This window comes from Dipodomys merriami, unplaced genomic scaffold (assembly GCF_024711535.1).
Source record: "Dipodomys merriami isolate MVZ:Mamm:240054 unplaced genomic scaffold, mDipMer1.0.p SCAF_1761, whole genome shotgun sequence".
Lineage (NCBI taxonomy): Eukaryota > Metazoa > Chordata > Mammalia > Rodentia > Heteromyidae > Dipodomys > Dipodomys merriami.
Window position 1 is genome coordinate 29,617 of NW_027203117.1, and position 14,627 is coordinate 44,243.

A 14,627-nucleotide genomic window follows, 5' to 3' on the forward strand; every position below is an offset into this window, starting at 1 on the left:
CTGAGCTCAAAACTGTACAATTGTCTCTGGATAGCTCAACTTCAATTTGGCAGGGTCAGGTGAGAGAACATGGGCAGGGCCAGGCCTCAGTGGGGCCTAATCCTCCCTGAACAGAGGCCACACCCAGGAAGCTTCAGCCTGGAGGAGCCAGGGCTCCCACAGTGTGCTGGGAACAGAGGCTTGTTCATCAGAGCACTGCATGGACATTTGTGTAGCCAGTCTCTGCATGTGAATGTTGTGTGGTCACAGGTGGTTTGTGGGTGTCTGGGCGGGCAGGTAGATGTCTGGGGAGGTGTGAGTGGTATGTGTGTGATTAGGTGTGTGAGGAGTCTGACATGGAAAGTGCGCTGTGGGAGGATAGGGGACAGGAATGCATGGTTTGGAGAAGAGTTTGCGGGTCCCTAATGGGGACACTTGTATCTCCTTAGAAAGAGTTACTCAGCTGGAAATGTAATGTGATGGGCGAGTAGGGCTGGGGGGTGTGGGGAAGGGTCAGAATGAGAAAACATCATCAGAGCGGTGCTGCAGGTGCATTCCTCCCCACCGGGAGAAAGACCCCCAGACTATACACAGGCCACGTGCCCAGACTCTTGCTGAGAGAAGTCGGAGCCCTGGGGCCAGCAGGCCATCACCAGGCCTGGAGCTTGTGTGGCAGGAGCTGTGAGGCCCAGTGAAGCTCTTGGTGTGGAGAGCAGCCCGCCTTGGGCATTCCATGAGGGCCCTGCCGGGTCTGCCCTGCTCCCTGCTGTCCTAGTAGGGAGGGACAGAGATCTCTGCAGCCTGGCAGCTGCCGTGGCCCTGCCCAGCACCATGGACGTCTGCCCAGCACCATGGACGTCTGCCCAGGTGGATTCCTGGCAGAGACAAAGGTCAGCCTCAGCTAAGGGACCCTCCCAGGTTGGTTCAGTGCCCAGTCCAGTCCTGGCGCTGGAGTGGAGGAATCCAGGGAGCTGGGAGGCCGCCATGGGGCTGCTGACAGGGGAAGCACTGTGGGCCGTGGCCGTGGCCGTGGCCATCTTCCTGCTCCTGGTGGACCTGATGCACCGGCGCCAGCGCTGGGCTGCTCGCTACCCGCCGGGCCCTGTGCCTCTGCCAGGGCTGGGCAACCTGCTGGAGATGGATTTCCAGAACCTGCCATACTGCTTCTACAAGGTGAGGAGCAGGTGGTGGGCAGCAGAGGGCATGCGGAGCCCCCAGAGCCAGTGCTGGGAAGCCACAGGCCGCGCAGGGAGCTGAGCCCCAGAGGCTGAGAGGCTCCCTGGGGAGGGCACTGCAGGGCCTGAGGACAGTCTGTGTTTTCCAAGACCAAGGTGTGGTGGGGCAAAGGCCGGGTTGGCACATGGCAGCAGGTTTGGGATTCAGGTGCCCAGAGCAGACCTGCCTAACCCCCAGATCCTTCCTGGTTACCAGGGCTGAGGCTCTGGGAAGCTTTCAGTTGTTGTCAGGTGGCCCCTGACCTATGGCGCTCCCTGTGTTCTTAGGGTCCTGCCTGTGGGGTCACGCTCCCTGTGGAAGTCTGTCCTCCTGCACAAAGGCATGCTTAGAGCTCCTGTGGCCGTCTTGGGTTTCTGTGGAGCTCACAGCCAGTGGGCTTTGCAGGGAGGGCTCCCTGAGCGCGGAGGGTGTGGCCTCCAGCATCCCAAAGCCAGGCCCCTCCTGACGCTGCTTGATTGCCCTGGGTGCCCAAGACCCAAGGGTCTTTGAACCAGGGCCTTGTCTGATGGGAACGCCGGGCTCCCCCTGCAGCTGCAGCGCCGCTTCGGGGAGGTGGTCAGCCTGCACATGGGCTGGAGTCCAGCGGTGGTGGTGAACGGGCTGGAGGCCGTGCGCGAGGCGCTGGTGAAGCACAGCGAGGACACCGCTGACCGCCCGCCCATGCCCATCTATGAACACGTGGGCTACGGACCCAGATCTCAAGGCAAAGGGCGGCAGGGGCAGTGGCCTCGGGACTGAGCTGGGGACAGTGACCTGAGGACAGGGGCCTGTGAAGAGGACAGAGGGGAGGGGCTCAGGGGAAGCCATCAGAAGCAGGCAGGAAGGGAGCAGGTGAGGGAAGAGTGGATGAGGCCAGGGTGACCTGCATTCGGTCTGGGAAGGCAGGGGAGGAATCTGATTGGGGGAGGGAAGGAAGGACTCCCAGCTCACTGATTGGAGGTGGGGTTCAGGTCACAACTGCTGAGTGGTGGTGAGGCAGTGCCTGGGACGTGTTCAGGTCAGGGATTGGAAGCACAGCTAAAATCACGCCCACGTCTCCACCCCCTCCTACCCCCCCAGGGCTGATCATGGCCCACTACAGCCACGCCTGGCGTGAACAGAGGCGGTTTTCCATGTCCACCCTGCGCAACTTCGGCCTGGGCAAGAAGTCGCTGGAGCAGTGGGTGACCCAGGAGGCCGGCTGCCTCAGTGAGGCCTTCACTGACCACTCCGGTGAGCGGTGTTGGTGGGGAGCAAGGGAGGAGGGACACAAGCACAACTGAGGAAGGCCAGAAGCAAGAAGAGAGGTCTTACTTACTGCTCCCAGGTCGGCCGTTCAGCCCCAAGGCTCTCCTGCACAAAGCCGTGTGCAACGTGATCGCCTCCCTCATCTATGCCCGCCGCTTCGAGTATGATGACGTCTCCCTGGACAGAATGCTGGAGCTGTTGCAGCACAGTCTGAAGGAAGAGTCCAGCAACATGCGCACGGTGTGGACACAGGGGCTGTGCAGGGCCAGCTCCTGCAGCTGCAGCTCCAGGAGAAGGGTTTTCATGCGATGGCATGGGGAGAGGGCATGGGGAGAGGTCACAGGTCAAGCCTAGATCTGGGGAAACTCAGGCAACAGGCATGACAGAAGGGACTTAAGGTCAGAAGGCTCTGGAGAGTGACCACCTGTGTCCCCCTGTGCCTGGAGCCAGAGAAAGCAAGCAGGCTGCCTCTGGGGAGAGGAACAGGCGACAGGTGGGGACAGGCAGAGGATGTGTACATCTGGAGGTCACAGGATCAGAGAATGGTGCAGGTGTACAGTGAACACAGAAGGACTCTTCCCATCTGTGCTCTCACAGTTGCTGAACGCAGTCCCCGTGCTCCTGCGCATCCCTGGGCTGCATCGGAAGATCTTCCCTGCACAGAAGGCCTTCACAGCCCTGCTGGATGAGCTGCTGGCAGAGCACAAGGTGACCCGGGACGCCGCTGAGCCACCGCGAGACCTGAGCGACGCCTTCCTGGCTGAGGTGGAGAAGGTGCGCTGTGACCACCCTGCCCCACAGACTGGGCCAGAGCCAGGGCCTGAGGGTGCTGTGGAAGGGAAGCCAGGCTCCAGGCTGGAGGGGACAGTGGAGGCTGTCTGGAGCCTTGTCCTCTGCTGCCTGAGCCCAGAACCCCCTTGTCTTTGCACAGGCCAAGGGGAACCCCGACAGCAGCTTCAATGAGGACAACCTGCGCATGGTGGTGGCTGACCTGTTCACTGCAGGGATGGTGACCACCTCAGTCACGCTGTCGTGGGCCCTGCTGCTCATGATCCTGCACCCGGATGTGCAGTGTGAGCCCAGCTGGGACTGGAGGGAAGGGGGAGGGAGGAAAAGTGGAAACAGGGTGTAGGCTTCACTTCAGCCGGAGTCATGGTGATCTCACCGGGTCTCAGTTCTTCACACAGAGGCCGGGGCAGGTGGGCACAGGCCTGGGGACTGACTGCGGTGTCTCTGCTTGTCCACGCAGGCCGCGTGCAGCAGGAGATCGATGAGGTGATAGGGCAGGCGCGGCAGCCAGAGGTGGGGGACCAGGCCCGCATGCCCTTCACCTGCGCGGTGATCCATGAGGTGCAGCGCTTTGCTGACATTGTCCCCTTGGGCGTGCCGCATATGACATCACGGGACATTGATATCCGGGGCTTCCTCATCCCCAAGGTAAGTCCTAGCATGCTAGGACAGACCAGTGATCATGCAGCTGCCATCCACAGCTTGGTCCTGTATTCTGTGCAAGTAATACAATTCAGGACCACCATGTTATAATCTCAGGGGTGAGGGATGCAGGAGGTAAGTTCAGCTCTTTGCTCAGCATCTTTTGGGCTGGGGGAAAGTAGACCTATAGGGCCATGGAAGGGTTCCGGCACAGGGGATGGGGGCGCCTGGGGGCTTTCTACACAAATGTGTCCTCTGCCTGCTGTGGGCGCAAGGGCGGTGCCCCAGAGCTGTGTGAGGCTCCGGGTCAGGTGGAAGGACACACAGCACGGGGCCGTGGCTGTGTATTGGGTGTGACGGTCGGGTGTCCTGGGCCTCTGTCACCATGCCCCCACCAGGGCACCACGCTCCTCACCAACTTGTCGTCGGTGCTGAAGGACGAGCGCGCCTGGGAGCAGCCCTTCCGCTTCCACCCTGCACACTTCCTGGACGCCCAGGGCCGCTTTGTGAAGCCTGAGGCCTTCATGCCCTTCTCAGCAGGTGTGTGGGGGCCTGGCTCCCTGTCCCCTCGCTGGGGTGACAGGCTGGCTGGGAGGTGGCCCCCAGGCCCCAGCTGACCGTCCCCACTCCCTGTCCCCAGGCCCCCGCACGTGTCTCGGGGAGCCCCTGGCGCGCATGGAGCTCTTCCTCTTCTTCACCTGCCTCCTGCAGCACTTCAGCTTCTCGGTGCCCGCAGGCCAGCCCCGGCCCAGCACCATTGGCGTCTATGAAACTGTGATGATGCCAGCCCCCTACCAGCTGTGCGCTGTGCCCCGCTAGAGGGCACCAAGTCCCCACTCCACCCCAGAGGCACAGCTGGGCCCAACATCGCACGTGCTGGCTCTAACCAGAACCCCCAGGACCGCCCCCTTTCCTACCTGTGGGTCACCTCTGCACCCTAATGGGAGGGTTGCTATGTGGAACCTCAGCAGAACCTTTGCATCACCCGCAACCCTCCCGGGACACAAGGCTTTCTGCCCAAGTCATGAACAGAGCCTTCCATGGCGCCTGTGTCAGGAGGAGTATCAGTGCTCTGGGTGAAGGAGGGGGTTAGGATGCATCTGGACACCCTATTTCAGTCCCATCCCCAATACCCGGATACTGTAGCAGGAAGAAGCCTCTCAAACAACACCACTCTGTCTGGTTTCCTTCTTGATGGGCAGGAGGGGCAATACTGGGTTTGAATTCCAAGTCATGAATCTGCTGGGCAGGGCCTCTGCCACTCAAGCTATGCGCCCAGCCCCAACTTCTTACCTGAAACCCCAAAGAAGTGGGTACATCACAAAGGCAGGAAGTGGGTCAGCGTTAACTTCCACAGTTAGCTATGGGGAGCCAAAGTCTCCCAGGCAAGGCCTGATGGGAACCAACAGGGAGCCACCTCAACTACACCGGCCAGAAAATTGGCCAGGGCAGGGAATGGAGACCTGTGGGCTGAGGCCCTAGGGAGGGCTTGACCTTGAGCAATGATGGGGACAGAGAAGGTGATGGTTTGGAGAGAGAGAGAGAAAGAGAGAGAGAGAGAGAGAGAGAGAGAGAGAGAGAGAGAGATCCCATTTTCTGTGTCAGGATACTTGGGCTTTTTGTTTCCCCTTCTATGATGAGAAAACCACAGCTCCTGTCTTTCTGCTCCAATTTCTGAGGCTGTGATCCTGGCTGACCTAGATCCCCACGGAGGGTAGATGTAGGGATGAATGTGGAGAGGCCCCCATTTAAGGAAAGTTGACAGAGCAACAGCAAGAGCAGGTGGGCTTCATGGGCAGAACAGCCCTGGAGGAATGAAGAGGCAAGGCCGGCCCATGAGACGGGCCAGGGCAAGATAGGAATGAAAACTGGGCTGGTAAGTAACATCCTGCCCAAAGAAGTGATCTGATCTGAGAAAGAGACAGCCAGTCAATTGGGTCTACAAAAAGACAGAGGGGGCTGGGAAGGTGGCTCAGTGGTAGAGTGCTTGCCTTGCATGCCTGAGGCCCTGGGTTCGATTCCCCAGCACCACATAAGCAAAAAGAAAAAAAGCCAGAAGTGGCGCTGTGGCTCAAGTGGTAGAGTGCTAACCTTGAGCTGAAGAGCTGAGGGACAGCGCCTAGGCCCAGAGTTCAGGCTCCACGACTGGACCCCCAAAAAGACAGAGGGAGGCTGGGAAGGTGGTTCAGAGGTAGAGTGCTGGCCTTGCATGCCATGAGGTCCTGGGTTCGATTCCTCAGCACCACATCAGCAGAAAAAGCTGGAAGTGGCGCTGTGGCTCAAGTAGTAGAGTGCTAGCCTTGAGCTGAAGAGCTGAAGTACAGCGCCCAGGCCCAGAGTTCAGGGCCTATGACCAGAAAGAGAGAGACAGACAGACAGAGAGAGAGAGAGAGAGAGAGAGAGAGAGAGAGAGAGAGAACAGCTCCACTAAGTCTAGAAAAGCCTTTCCCAACCCCACATCGCTACAGCCGCAGCCTGCCTCACCCCGCCTGCCAGCCCCAGGTTGCTGTCCCACAGCCCTAGGAAACATTTGCTTCCTCTTATTCTCCTAGCTTGAAAATTATTGCACCAACCCGTGTACCTAAAACAGAGCCAAACTGAAATGTTTTGGTTTTGTTGGTTTGCATTGTAAGGATGGGGGCAGATTCTCTATGACATGAGCCATTCAAACTTGAGGTCTTTTTTTGGGGGAGTCCAGTCATGGGGCCTGAACTCTGGGCCTGGGGTCTTCAGCTCAAGGCTAGCGCTCTACCACTTGAGCTACAGCTCCACTTCCGGCTTTTTTCTTTTTTTTTGCTTATATAGTGCTGAAGAATCGAACTCAGGGCCTCATGCATGCAAGGCAAGCGCTCTACCACTGAGCCACCTTCCCAGCCCCAAACCTGAGGTCTTGAGAGGGATAAAAGTTAACATTCCTGAACCAAGAAGAGAGGGAATCTAAGAAAAAAATTTCCAAAGTACTACTCCTAAATTCTCCAAAAAGAAAATGCTGAGCTGGGCGCTGGTGGCTCACACTGTAATCCTAGCTACTCAGGAGGCTGAGATCTAGGTTTGAAGCCAGCCTGGGCAGAAAAGTCCCTGTGAGACTCTATCTCCAATTACCCACTCAAAAACCGGAAGCAATGCTGTCCCTTAAGTGGTGGAGCACTAGCCTTGAGCACAAAGAGGTTCAGGATAGCTCCTGGGCCCTGAGTTCAAGCCCCACAACTGACAAAAAAAAAAAAAGTCCCATGGAGTTTCTGCCTGTGCTGGCTTCAAACTGTGATCGTTAGATCTTAGCATCCTGAGTAGGGGGAGCCTGCAGGGCCTAGCTGAAGAGCTGTTTAAAAGAGAGATTTGATTTTAAAAAAACAAAGGAATCAAAGTTGAACTTAATGACCTCCAATGCATTTGCAAACAAGAGCGTTCTTGATCACGTCTGAATGGTCACTGCCAAAGATGTACCCCAGGGCTCTCCAGTGTTGCTAGATAACATTTTCCCAAAAGCACAGGACAGGCGGCCAACAGCCTGTGCGGCTCTGTCCTGGCACTGGGGGCGCTGCCGGTCTGCTCGCTTCCCTCCAGACGCCGACTTTCCTCCTCTGTAGAGTGGCAGCGCTGGGCTGCTGGGACCTTTAGTGCCAGCACCTGCTCCCAACATGTCCCTCCCTGCACCCAGCCTCCCATGCTGTTCTGGCACAGGCTGTGGGGCCTGGGCTCTGTCAACCCCAGTGGGTCACCACTGCCCGTTCACCTCTGACTGTGGAGGACGGGGTCAGGAGTCACTTGTTCCTGTGGGTTTGGTCTGGGCACTACCATAGACAGACAGCCCATGCTGGTGTGGGGGGGGGGGTTGGTGGAGAGAGTGGAATCTTGGAGTGGGACCAGGGGAGGGGATCAGTTCTGCTTTGACACTTTGCCACAGAAATGGGATTCCAGCAGAACCCCCTTTCACATGTCCCCTTGGTATATGCCTAGGTGGGTGAAGATGATAGACGGATGGATATACATACATACATACATACATACATACATACATGACAGATGGATTGATCCATAGATCACAGATAACATAATCCCTATTCAGCTTCAAGTGAAGCTGGCCCAGCCTCTAGGCCCCAGCACAGAAGACACTACCCGTGTTGATTTCTCAGCAGTCTCAGTTAAGCGCCATGTTCCCCACAGACTTTTGGAAATCGTAGTACCCTGCTCCTTCAGGTTGATGACAATGGAAAACTTTGAATGTGATGTCATTGCTTTTTTTTTTTCTTGTTCAATATCAGGGGAATTGAACTCAAGCTGTCTACCACTTGAGCCATGCCTACAGTCCTGTGTTTTCAGATGTTCACTTTTTTTTTGGTCATGGCAGCTGAACTCTGGGCCTGGGCGCTGTCCCTCAGCTCTTCAGCTCAAAGCTAGTGCTCCACCCACTTGAGCCACAGCACCACTTCCGGTTTTTTCTGTTTATGTGGTGCTGAGGAATCAAACCCAGGGCCTCATGCATGCAAGGAAAGCACTCTGCCTCTGAACCACTTTCCCAGCCCCCAATGTTCACATTTACAACACACCACAAATTACCACCTTTGAACCTTGCTGTAAAAGAGAGATTGCTAGATGTGGTGGCACACTCCAATAATCTCAGCACTCAGGGAAGTGAGGCAGGCAGATTGCAAATCTGAGGCCAGCCTGGGCCACATGGTGAGAACCTGACTCAAAATCCAGTCAAAGGCAGGTGCTGGTGCTCAAGCCTGTAATCCTAGTTATCCAGGAGACTGAGATCTGAGGATCATGATTTGAAGACAGTCCAAGCAGAAAAGTCCTCCATACTCTTCTGTCCAATTAAGCCTCCAAAAGAAAAAACAAAAACCAGAATGTGGCTGAAATGTAAAGCACTAGCCTTGAGTAAAAAAAAAAAAAAAAAAAAAAGAAAGAAAAAGAAGACCTTAGGGACAGAGTCGAGGCCCTGAGTTCAAAATAAATAAAACAGCAACCAACAAAGATATTAGATACTGCCTTGGAATTTAGAAAAGACATGTAATTCTACCAAAGGTATCCTAGCAAAAATCTGATCTCCTTCCTAGGGTACTGTGTGATTGTGTGAACTCTGTCCTTTAGTGTTGTGTGGTTATGTGATCTCAGCCCTGGGTTTTTGTGTGGCGATGTGATGTCTCCACTGGGGTGTCATCTGGTTGTGTGATCCCTACCTTGGGGTGTCATCTAGTTGTATGATCCCTACCTTGGGGTTCTCTGGTTGTGTGATGTCTGCTCTGGGTGGTATGAGGTTGTATGATCTCTGACCTGGAGTGCTATGTGGTTGTGTGCTATATGGTGGTGTGTTGTGTCATCTGGTTGTGTGATCTCTACCCTGGGATGTTCTCTGGTTGTGTGAGCTCTACCTGGGGTGTTCTCTGGTTGTGTGATGTCGGCCCTGGGGTGTTTTGAGGTTGGGTGGCCTCAGTGATAGGCCGTGTGATCTCTACTCTAGGGCAGTAGTGGCTTGTTTGGACTCTGTGCTAGGGTGTTATGTGGTTGTTTATCTCTGCCCTGGGATGTTGTGTGGCTGTCTGACCTCTGTCCTGAGATCTGTGTGGTTGTGTGAACTCCATCTGGGAGAGCTGTACAGTTGTGTGACCTCTACCCTAGGGCAAGAGTGGTTGTGTGATCTCTACCCTAGTCATTAGTGGTTGTGGAGGTTTTGGTGGTCTGGGTGTTAGGATGGAGAATAGACTTTAGACTGAGAGGTGGGTTCAAATCCCCAGTTCACTCTGAGAGGACAGAAAGGGCCTTACAGCAGCCTTGGCTTTGAGAAATGTCAGGCAGGCCTATGGCAGGCTTGGGTCTTTGATAACCCAGGGGGAGAGCTGAAGACCTGGGAAGTCTCCTCCAGAAGAATCCAGACTCAGGCCAAGGCTTGAGCAGGCAGGCAGTGCTTGATGCAGGAGTGCTGGCTCCCCTGCCAGGTCTGCCCTGCTCCCTGCTGCTCTGAGTAGCAGTGGGAGGAGGACAGAGACCTCTGCAGTTGTCCCAGCCTGGGAGCTGCCGTGGCCCTGCCCAGCACCATGGACGTCTGCCCAGGTGGATTCATGGCAGAGACAAAGGTCAGCCTTAGCTAAGGGACCCTCCCAGGTTGGTTCAGTGCCCAGTCCAGTCCTGGCGCTGAAGTGGAGGAATCCAGGGAGCTCGGAGGCCACCATGGGGCTGCTGACAGGGGAAGCACTGTGGGCCGTGGCCGTGGCCGTGGCCATCTTCCTGCTCCTGGTGGACCTGATGCACCGGCGCCAGCGCTGGGCTGCTCGCTACCCGCCGGGCCCTGTGCCTCTGCCAGGGCTGGGCAACCTGCTGCAGATGGATTTCCAGAACCTGCCATACTGCTTCTACAAGGTGAGGAGCAGGTGGTGGGCAGCAGAGGGCATGCGGAGCCCCCAGCGCCAGTGCTGGGAAGCCACAGGCCGCGCAGGGAGCTGAGCCCCAGAGGCTGAGAGGCTCCCTGGGGAGGGCACTGCAGGGCCTGAGGACAGTCCGGGCTCTCCAAGACCAACGTGTGGCGGGGCAAAGGCCGGGGGTGGCACCGGGCCCTGTCTGAGGAGAACGCCGGGCTCCCCCCGCAGCTGCAGCGCCGCTTCGGGGAGGTGGTCAGCCTGCACCTGGGCTGGAGGCCAGCGGTGGTGGTGAACGGGCTGGAGGCCGTGCGCGAGGCGCTGGTGAAGCACAGCGAGGACACCGCTGACCGCCCGCCCATGCCCGCGCTGGAACAGCTGGGCTTCGGCCCCAGATCTCAAGGCAAAGGGCGGCACGGGCGGCAGCCTCGGGACTGACCTGGGGACGGTGACCTGAGGACAGGGGGCCCTGGGAGGTCGGAGGGCGGGGCTCGGGAGGGAGGACAGGGAGCAGGTCCGGAAGGCAGTGGGCGTGGCCGGGACACCACTGCAGCGTGTGGGAGGCGGGGCAGGAATGTGATTGGAGGAGGGACGGCCCGGTCACGCCCAGGTCGTTGATTGGTGGATAGGCGGTGCCTGGGTCCTGTCTAGGTCACGGATTGGATGTTAGTCTGGAGCCACACCCAGTTCCCCGCCCCCCTCTTCCCAGGGCTGATCATGGCCCACTACAGCCACGCCTGGCGCGAACAGAGGCGCTTCTCCGTGTCCACCCTGCGCAACTTCGGCCTGGGCAAGAAGTCGCTGGAGCAGTGGGTGACCCAGGAGGCCGGCTGCCTCTGTGAGGCCTTCGCTGACCACTCCGGTGAGCGTTGGCAGGAGGGACACAGCAAAACGAGGAAGGGGGTAGGAGGGGAACTGGGGGCCTGAGGGGAGGTCCATACATTGATGTCATTACTGCTCCCAGGTCACCCGTTCAGCCCCAAGGCTCTCCTGAACAAAGCCGTGTGCAACGTGATCGCCTCCCTCATCTACGCCCGCCGCTTCGAGTATGATGACGCCTCCCTGGACAGAATGTTGGAGCTGTTGTATGGCACTCTGAAGGAACCGTCTGGCCTCATTCCCATGGTGCGGACTCAGAACCCTCTGCAGGGCCAGCTCCTGCAGCTGCAGCTACAGGGGAAGGGTTTGCATGCGATGGCATGAGGAGGGGGCATGGGGAGAGGTCACAGAAGGTCAAGCCTAGATCTGGGGAAACTCAGACAACAGGCCTGAGAAGGGACTTAGGGGTCATAGAGCTCCAGAGAGTGACCACCTGTGCCCCATGTCCCTGTTGGAGCCAGAGAGAGCAAGGAGGCTGCCACTGGGGAGAGGAAAAAGTGACAGCTGGGGCTAGGGAGCGGCTGTGTGGTCCCTCCTGGAGGTCAAAGGATCAGTGAACAGTCAGGACTCCTCCCCTCTGTGCTCTCACAGTTGCTGAATGTGGTTCCCGTCCTCCTGCGCATCCCCAGGCTGTTTGGGAAGGTGTTCCCTGCATATAAAGCCTTCACAGCCACACTGGATGAGCTGCTGGCAGAGCACAAGATGACCCGGGACCCCGCTGAGCCACCACGAGACCTGACCGACGCCTTCCTGGCTGAGGTGGAGAAGGTGCGCTGTGACCACCCTGCCCCACAGACTGGGCCAGGGCCAGGGCCTGAGGGTGCTGTGGAAGGGAGGCCGGGCTCCAGGCTGGAGGGGACAGTGGAGGCTGTCTGGAGCCTTGTCCTCTGCTGCCTCAGCCCAGAACCCCCTTGTCTTTGCACAGGCCAAGGGGAACCCCGACAGCAGCTTCAATGAGGACAACCTGCGCATGGTGGTGGTTGACCTGTTCACCGCAGGGATGGTGACCACCTCCACCACGCTGTCGTGGGCTCTGCTGCTCATGATCCTGCACCCGGATGTGCAGTGTGAGCCCAGCTGGGACTGGAGGGAAGGGGGAGGGAGGAAAAGTGGAATCATGGTGTAGGCTTCACTTCAGCCGGAGTCATGGTGATCTCACCGGGTCTCAGTTCTTCACACAGAGGCCGGGGCAGGTGGGCACAGGTCTGGAGACTGACTGCGGTGTCTCTGCTTGTCCACGCAGGCCGCGTGCAGCAGGAGATCGATGAGGTGATGGGGCAGGCACGGCGGCCAGAGATGGGGGACCAGGCCCACATGCCCTTCACCTGCGCGGTGATCCATGAGGTGCAGCGCTTTGCTGACATTGTCCCCTTGGGTGCGCCCCATATGACAACACGTGACATTGATGTCAAGGGCTTCTTCATTCCCAAGGTAAGGCCACGCCCCCATTTGCCCAGTTCAGCGACCATCCAGCTACCATCACAGCGTGGCTCTTTACTTTGGGCAAGTAAAACTAGGACCCCCATTTTCACATCTAGGAGGTGAGGGACACAGGAGAAAAGTTCAGCCCTGTGCTCAGGGCCTCTGGAGCTGAGGGAAAGGCAGACCTGCAGGTTCAGTGGGAGTATCGCCACACAGGGGACTCGTCAATGTGTCCCTCATCTGCTGTGGACACAAGGGCGGTGCGCCGGAGCTGCCAGGGGCCCAGGGTCAGGTGGAAGGACGCACGTGGGCCAGGGCAGTGGCCGTGTGTTTGGTGCCCCTGACTCCCCTCACCAAGCACCTCCCACCAGGGCACCACACTCTTCACCAACCTGTCGTCGGTGCTGAAGGATGAGCGCGCCTGGGAGCAGCCCTTCCGCTTCCACCCTGCACACTTCCTGGACGCCCAGGGCCGCTTTGTGAAGCCTGAGGCCTTCATGCCCTTCTCAGCAGGTGTGTGGGGGCCTGGCTCCCTGTCCCCTCGCTGGGGTGACAGGCTGGCTGGGAGGTGGCCTCCAGGCCCCAGATGACTGTCCCCGCTGGCTGTCCCCCCACAGGTCGCCGTGCGTGTCTCGGGGAGCCCCTGGCGCGCATGGAGCTCTTCCTCTTCTTCACCTGCCTCCTGCAGCGCTTCAGCTTCTCGGTGCCCGCAGGCCAGCCCCAGCCCAGCACCATTGGCGTCTATGAAACTGTGGTGATGCCAGCCCCCTACCAGCTGTGCGCTGTGCCCCGCTAGAGGGCACCAAGTCCCCACTCCACCCCAGCAACACAGCTGGGCCCAACATTGCACGTGCTGGCTCTAACCAGAACCCCCAGGACCGCCCCCTTTCCTACCTGTGTGTCACCTCTGCACCCTAATGGGAGGATTGCTATGTCGAACCTCAGCATAGCACACCCCAGCTTTAGGGAAGTGGTATTCGTGTCCTGGGTGATGGGGATAATAGAGTGCATCTGGAGGCCCCATTTAACCCCATTGCCATTATCCTATGTCTTCTTCCTTTTCGGGGCAGGAGGGACAGTGCTGGGTTTGAATTCCAAGCCATGAATCTGCTGGGCAGGGCCTCTGCCACTCAAGCTATGCACCCAGCCCCAACTTCTTACCTGAGACCCCAAACAAGTGGGTACATCAGGAAGGCAGGAAGTGGGTCAGCATTAACATCCACAGTTAGCTATCAGGAGCCAAAGTCTCCCTGGCAAGGCCTGATGGGAACCAACAGGGAGCCCCCTTGCTGAGCCTCGCAGCCCCCGGACACAGCACTGCCCGGCTGCCCTGGCCCATCACGCAAGCTGGTGTTCTGTCCCCTATGGGCTGAGAAGTTTCCTCTCTGGCCAGGCTGGAGTGGGAGGCCACGGGTCAAGGCTCTGAGCCTGCTTCCCTCAAGTACAGTGGCCAGAGAGGTTACCAGGGAAAAGACATGGAGACCTGTGGGCTGGGGCCCTAGGGAGGGCTTGACCTTGTGCAGTGATAGGGACATAAAAGGAGAGAGACAGGGAGAGAGAGAGATCCCCTTTTTCCTTTGTCACTATATTAGGTGAACCTGGGCTTGTGTTTCCCCTTCTATAATGAGAAAATCACAGCTCCTATCTGCTGTGATTTCTGTCACTGTGATCCTGTTTGATCTACATCCCCGCTCAGGGCAGGTGTAGGGATGAATGAGGAGGTGCCCCCATCGAAGAAGACATGACTGAGAAACCACAAAGTCCAGGTGGACTGTGGGTGAGCCTAATGGGAAGAACAGGCCTGGAGGAAAGAGGAAGCAAATGCAGCCCCTGAATTGGGTCAGATGGAAGGCAGAGAAGACAACTGAGCTGCCAAGCACTTCTTGCCTAGGAACTTTGAAATATGGTCTGAGAAAGAGATGGCAGGACAATAGGTTCACAAAAAGAGAGACAGCCAATCCCCAAAGTCCACAAACTCCATAAATCCTCTCCCTGACCCACATCACTACAGCCACAGCCCTGCCTCACCCCTGCCTGGCTGCCCTCCCCGACTCTCCCGCACAGTGTCCTAAGAAATGCTTGCTTTCTCTTGTTCTC

The 14,627-nt window shown here is 57.8% G+C and overlaps 2 protein-coding genes across 3 annotated transcripts; both read left to right on the top strand.

Annotated features, from left to right (window-relative positions):
- Window positions 1-873: 873 nt before the first annotated feature.
- On the top strand, window positions 874-5,043 carry LOC138829781 (cytochrome P450 2D17-like). Of its 2 annotated transcripts, none has more exons than XM_070026311.1 (9): window positions 874-1,152; window positions 1,747-1,918; window positions 2,275-2,427; window positions 2,522-2,682; window positions 3,040-3,216; window positions 3,374-3,515; window positions 3,692-3,879; window positions 4,311-4,413; window positions 4,514-5,043. In XM_070026311.1, exons 1-9 carry the CDS (start codon window positions 964-966, stop codon window positions 4,690-4,692), a joined length of 1,464 nt encoding a protein of 487 aa, XP_069882412.1. In that variant the 5' UTR covers window positions 874-963; the 3' UTR covers window positions 4,693-5,043. The 2 variants fall into 2 exon arrangements, with proteins under 2 accessions (XP_069882412.1, XP_069882411.1); XM_070026310.1 differs by having other exon boundaries at window positions 875-1,152; window positions 4,272-4,413.
- Window positions 5,044-10,005: 4,962 nt separating this feature from the next.
- Window positions 10,006-13,563, top strand: LOC138829782 (cytochrome P450 2D17-like). Its single transcript, XM_070026312.1, has 9 exons — window positions 10,006-10,233; window positions 10,461-10,632; window positions 10,939-11,091; window positions 11,194-11,354; window positions 11,700-11,876; window positions 12,034-12,175; window positions 12,352-12,539; window positions 12,902-13,043; window positions 13,148-13,563. The coding sequence occupies exons 1-9, from the start codon at window positions 10,045-10,047 to the stop codon at window positions 13,324-13,326; spliced, it is 1,503 nt and encodes a 500-aa protein (XP_069882413.1). The 5' UTR covers window positions 10,006-10,044; the 3' UTR covers window positions 13,327-13,563.
- The last annotated feature ends 1,064 nt before the right edge of the window (window positions 13,564-14,627 follow it).

Excerpts from the sequence above, each read along its gene's own strand:
- LOC138829782 (XM_070026312.1), top strand. The coding sequence starts at position 10,045 with ATGGGGCTGCTGACAGGGGAAGCACTGTGGGCCGTGGCCGTGGCCGTG. Across the intron at positions 10,234-10,460 it reads TGCCATACTGCTTCTACAAG|CTGCAGCGCCGCTTCGGGGA; the intron begins GTGAGGAGCAGG and ends CTCCCCCCGCAG. Across the intron at positions 11,355-11,699 it reads CGTCTGGCCTCATTCCCATG|TTGCTGAATGTGGTTCCCGT; the intron begins GTGCGGACTCAG and ends GTGCTCTCACAG.
- LOC138829781 (XM_070026310.1), top strand. The coding sequence starts at position 964 with ATGGGGCTGCTGACAGGGGAAGCACTGTGGGCCGTGGCCGTGGCCGTG. Across the intron at positions 1,153-1,746 it reads TGCCATACTGCTTCTACAAG|CTGCAGCGCCGCTTCGGGGA; the intron begins GTGAGGAGCAGG and ends CTCCCCCTGCAG. Across the intron at positions 3,217-3,373 it reads TCCTGGCTGAGGTGGAGAAG|GCCAAGGGGAACCCCGACAG; the intron begins GTGCGCTGTGAC and ends GTCTTTGCACAG.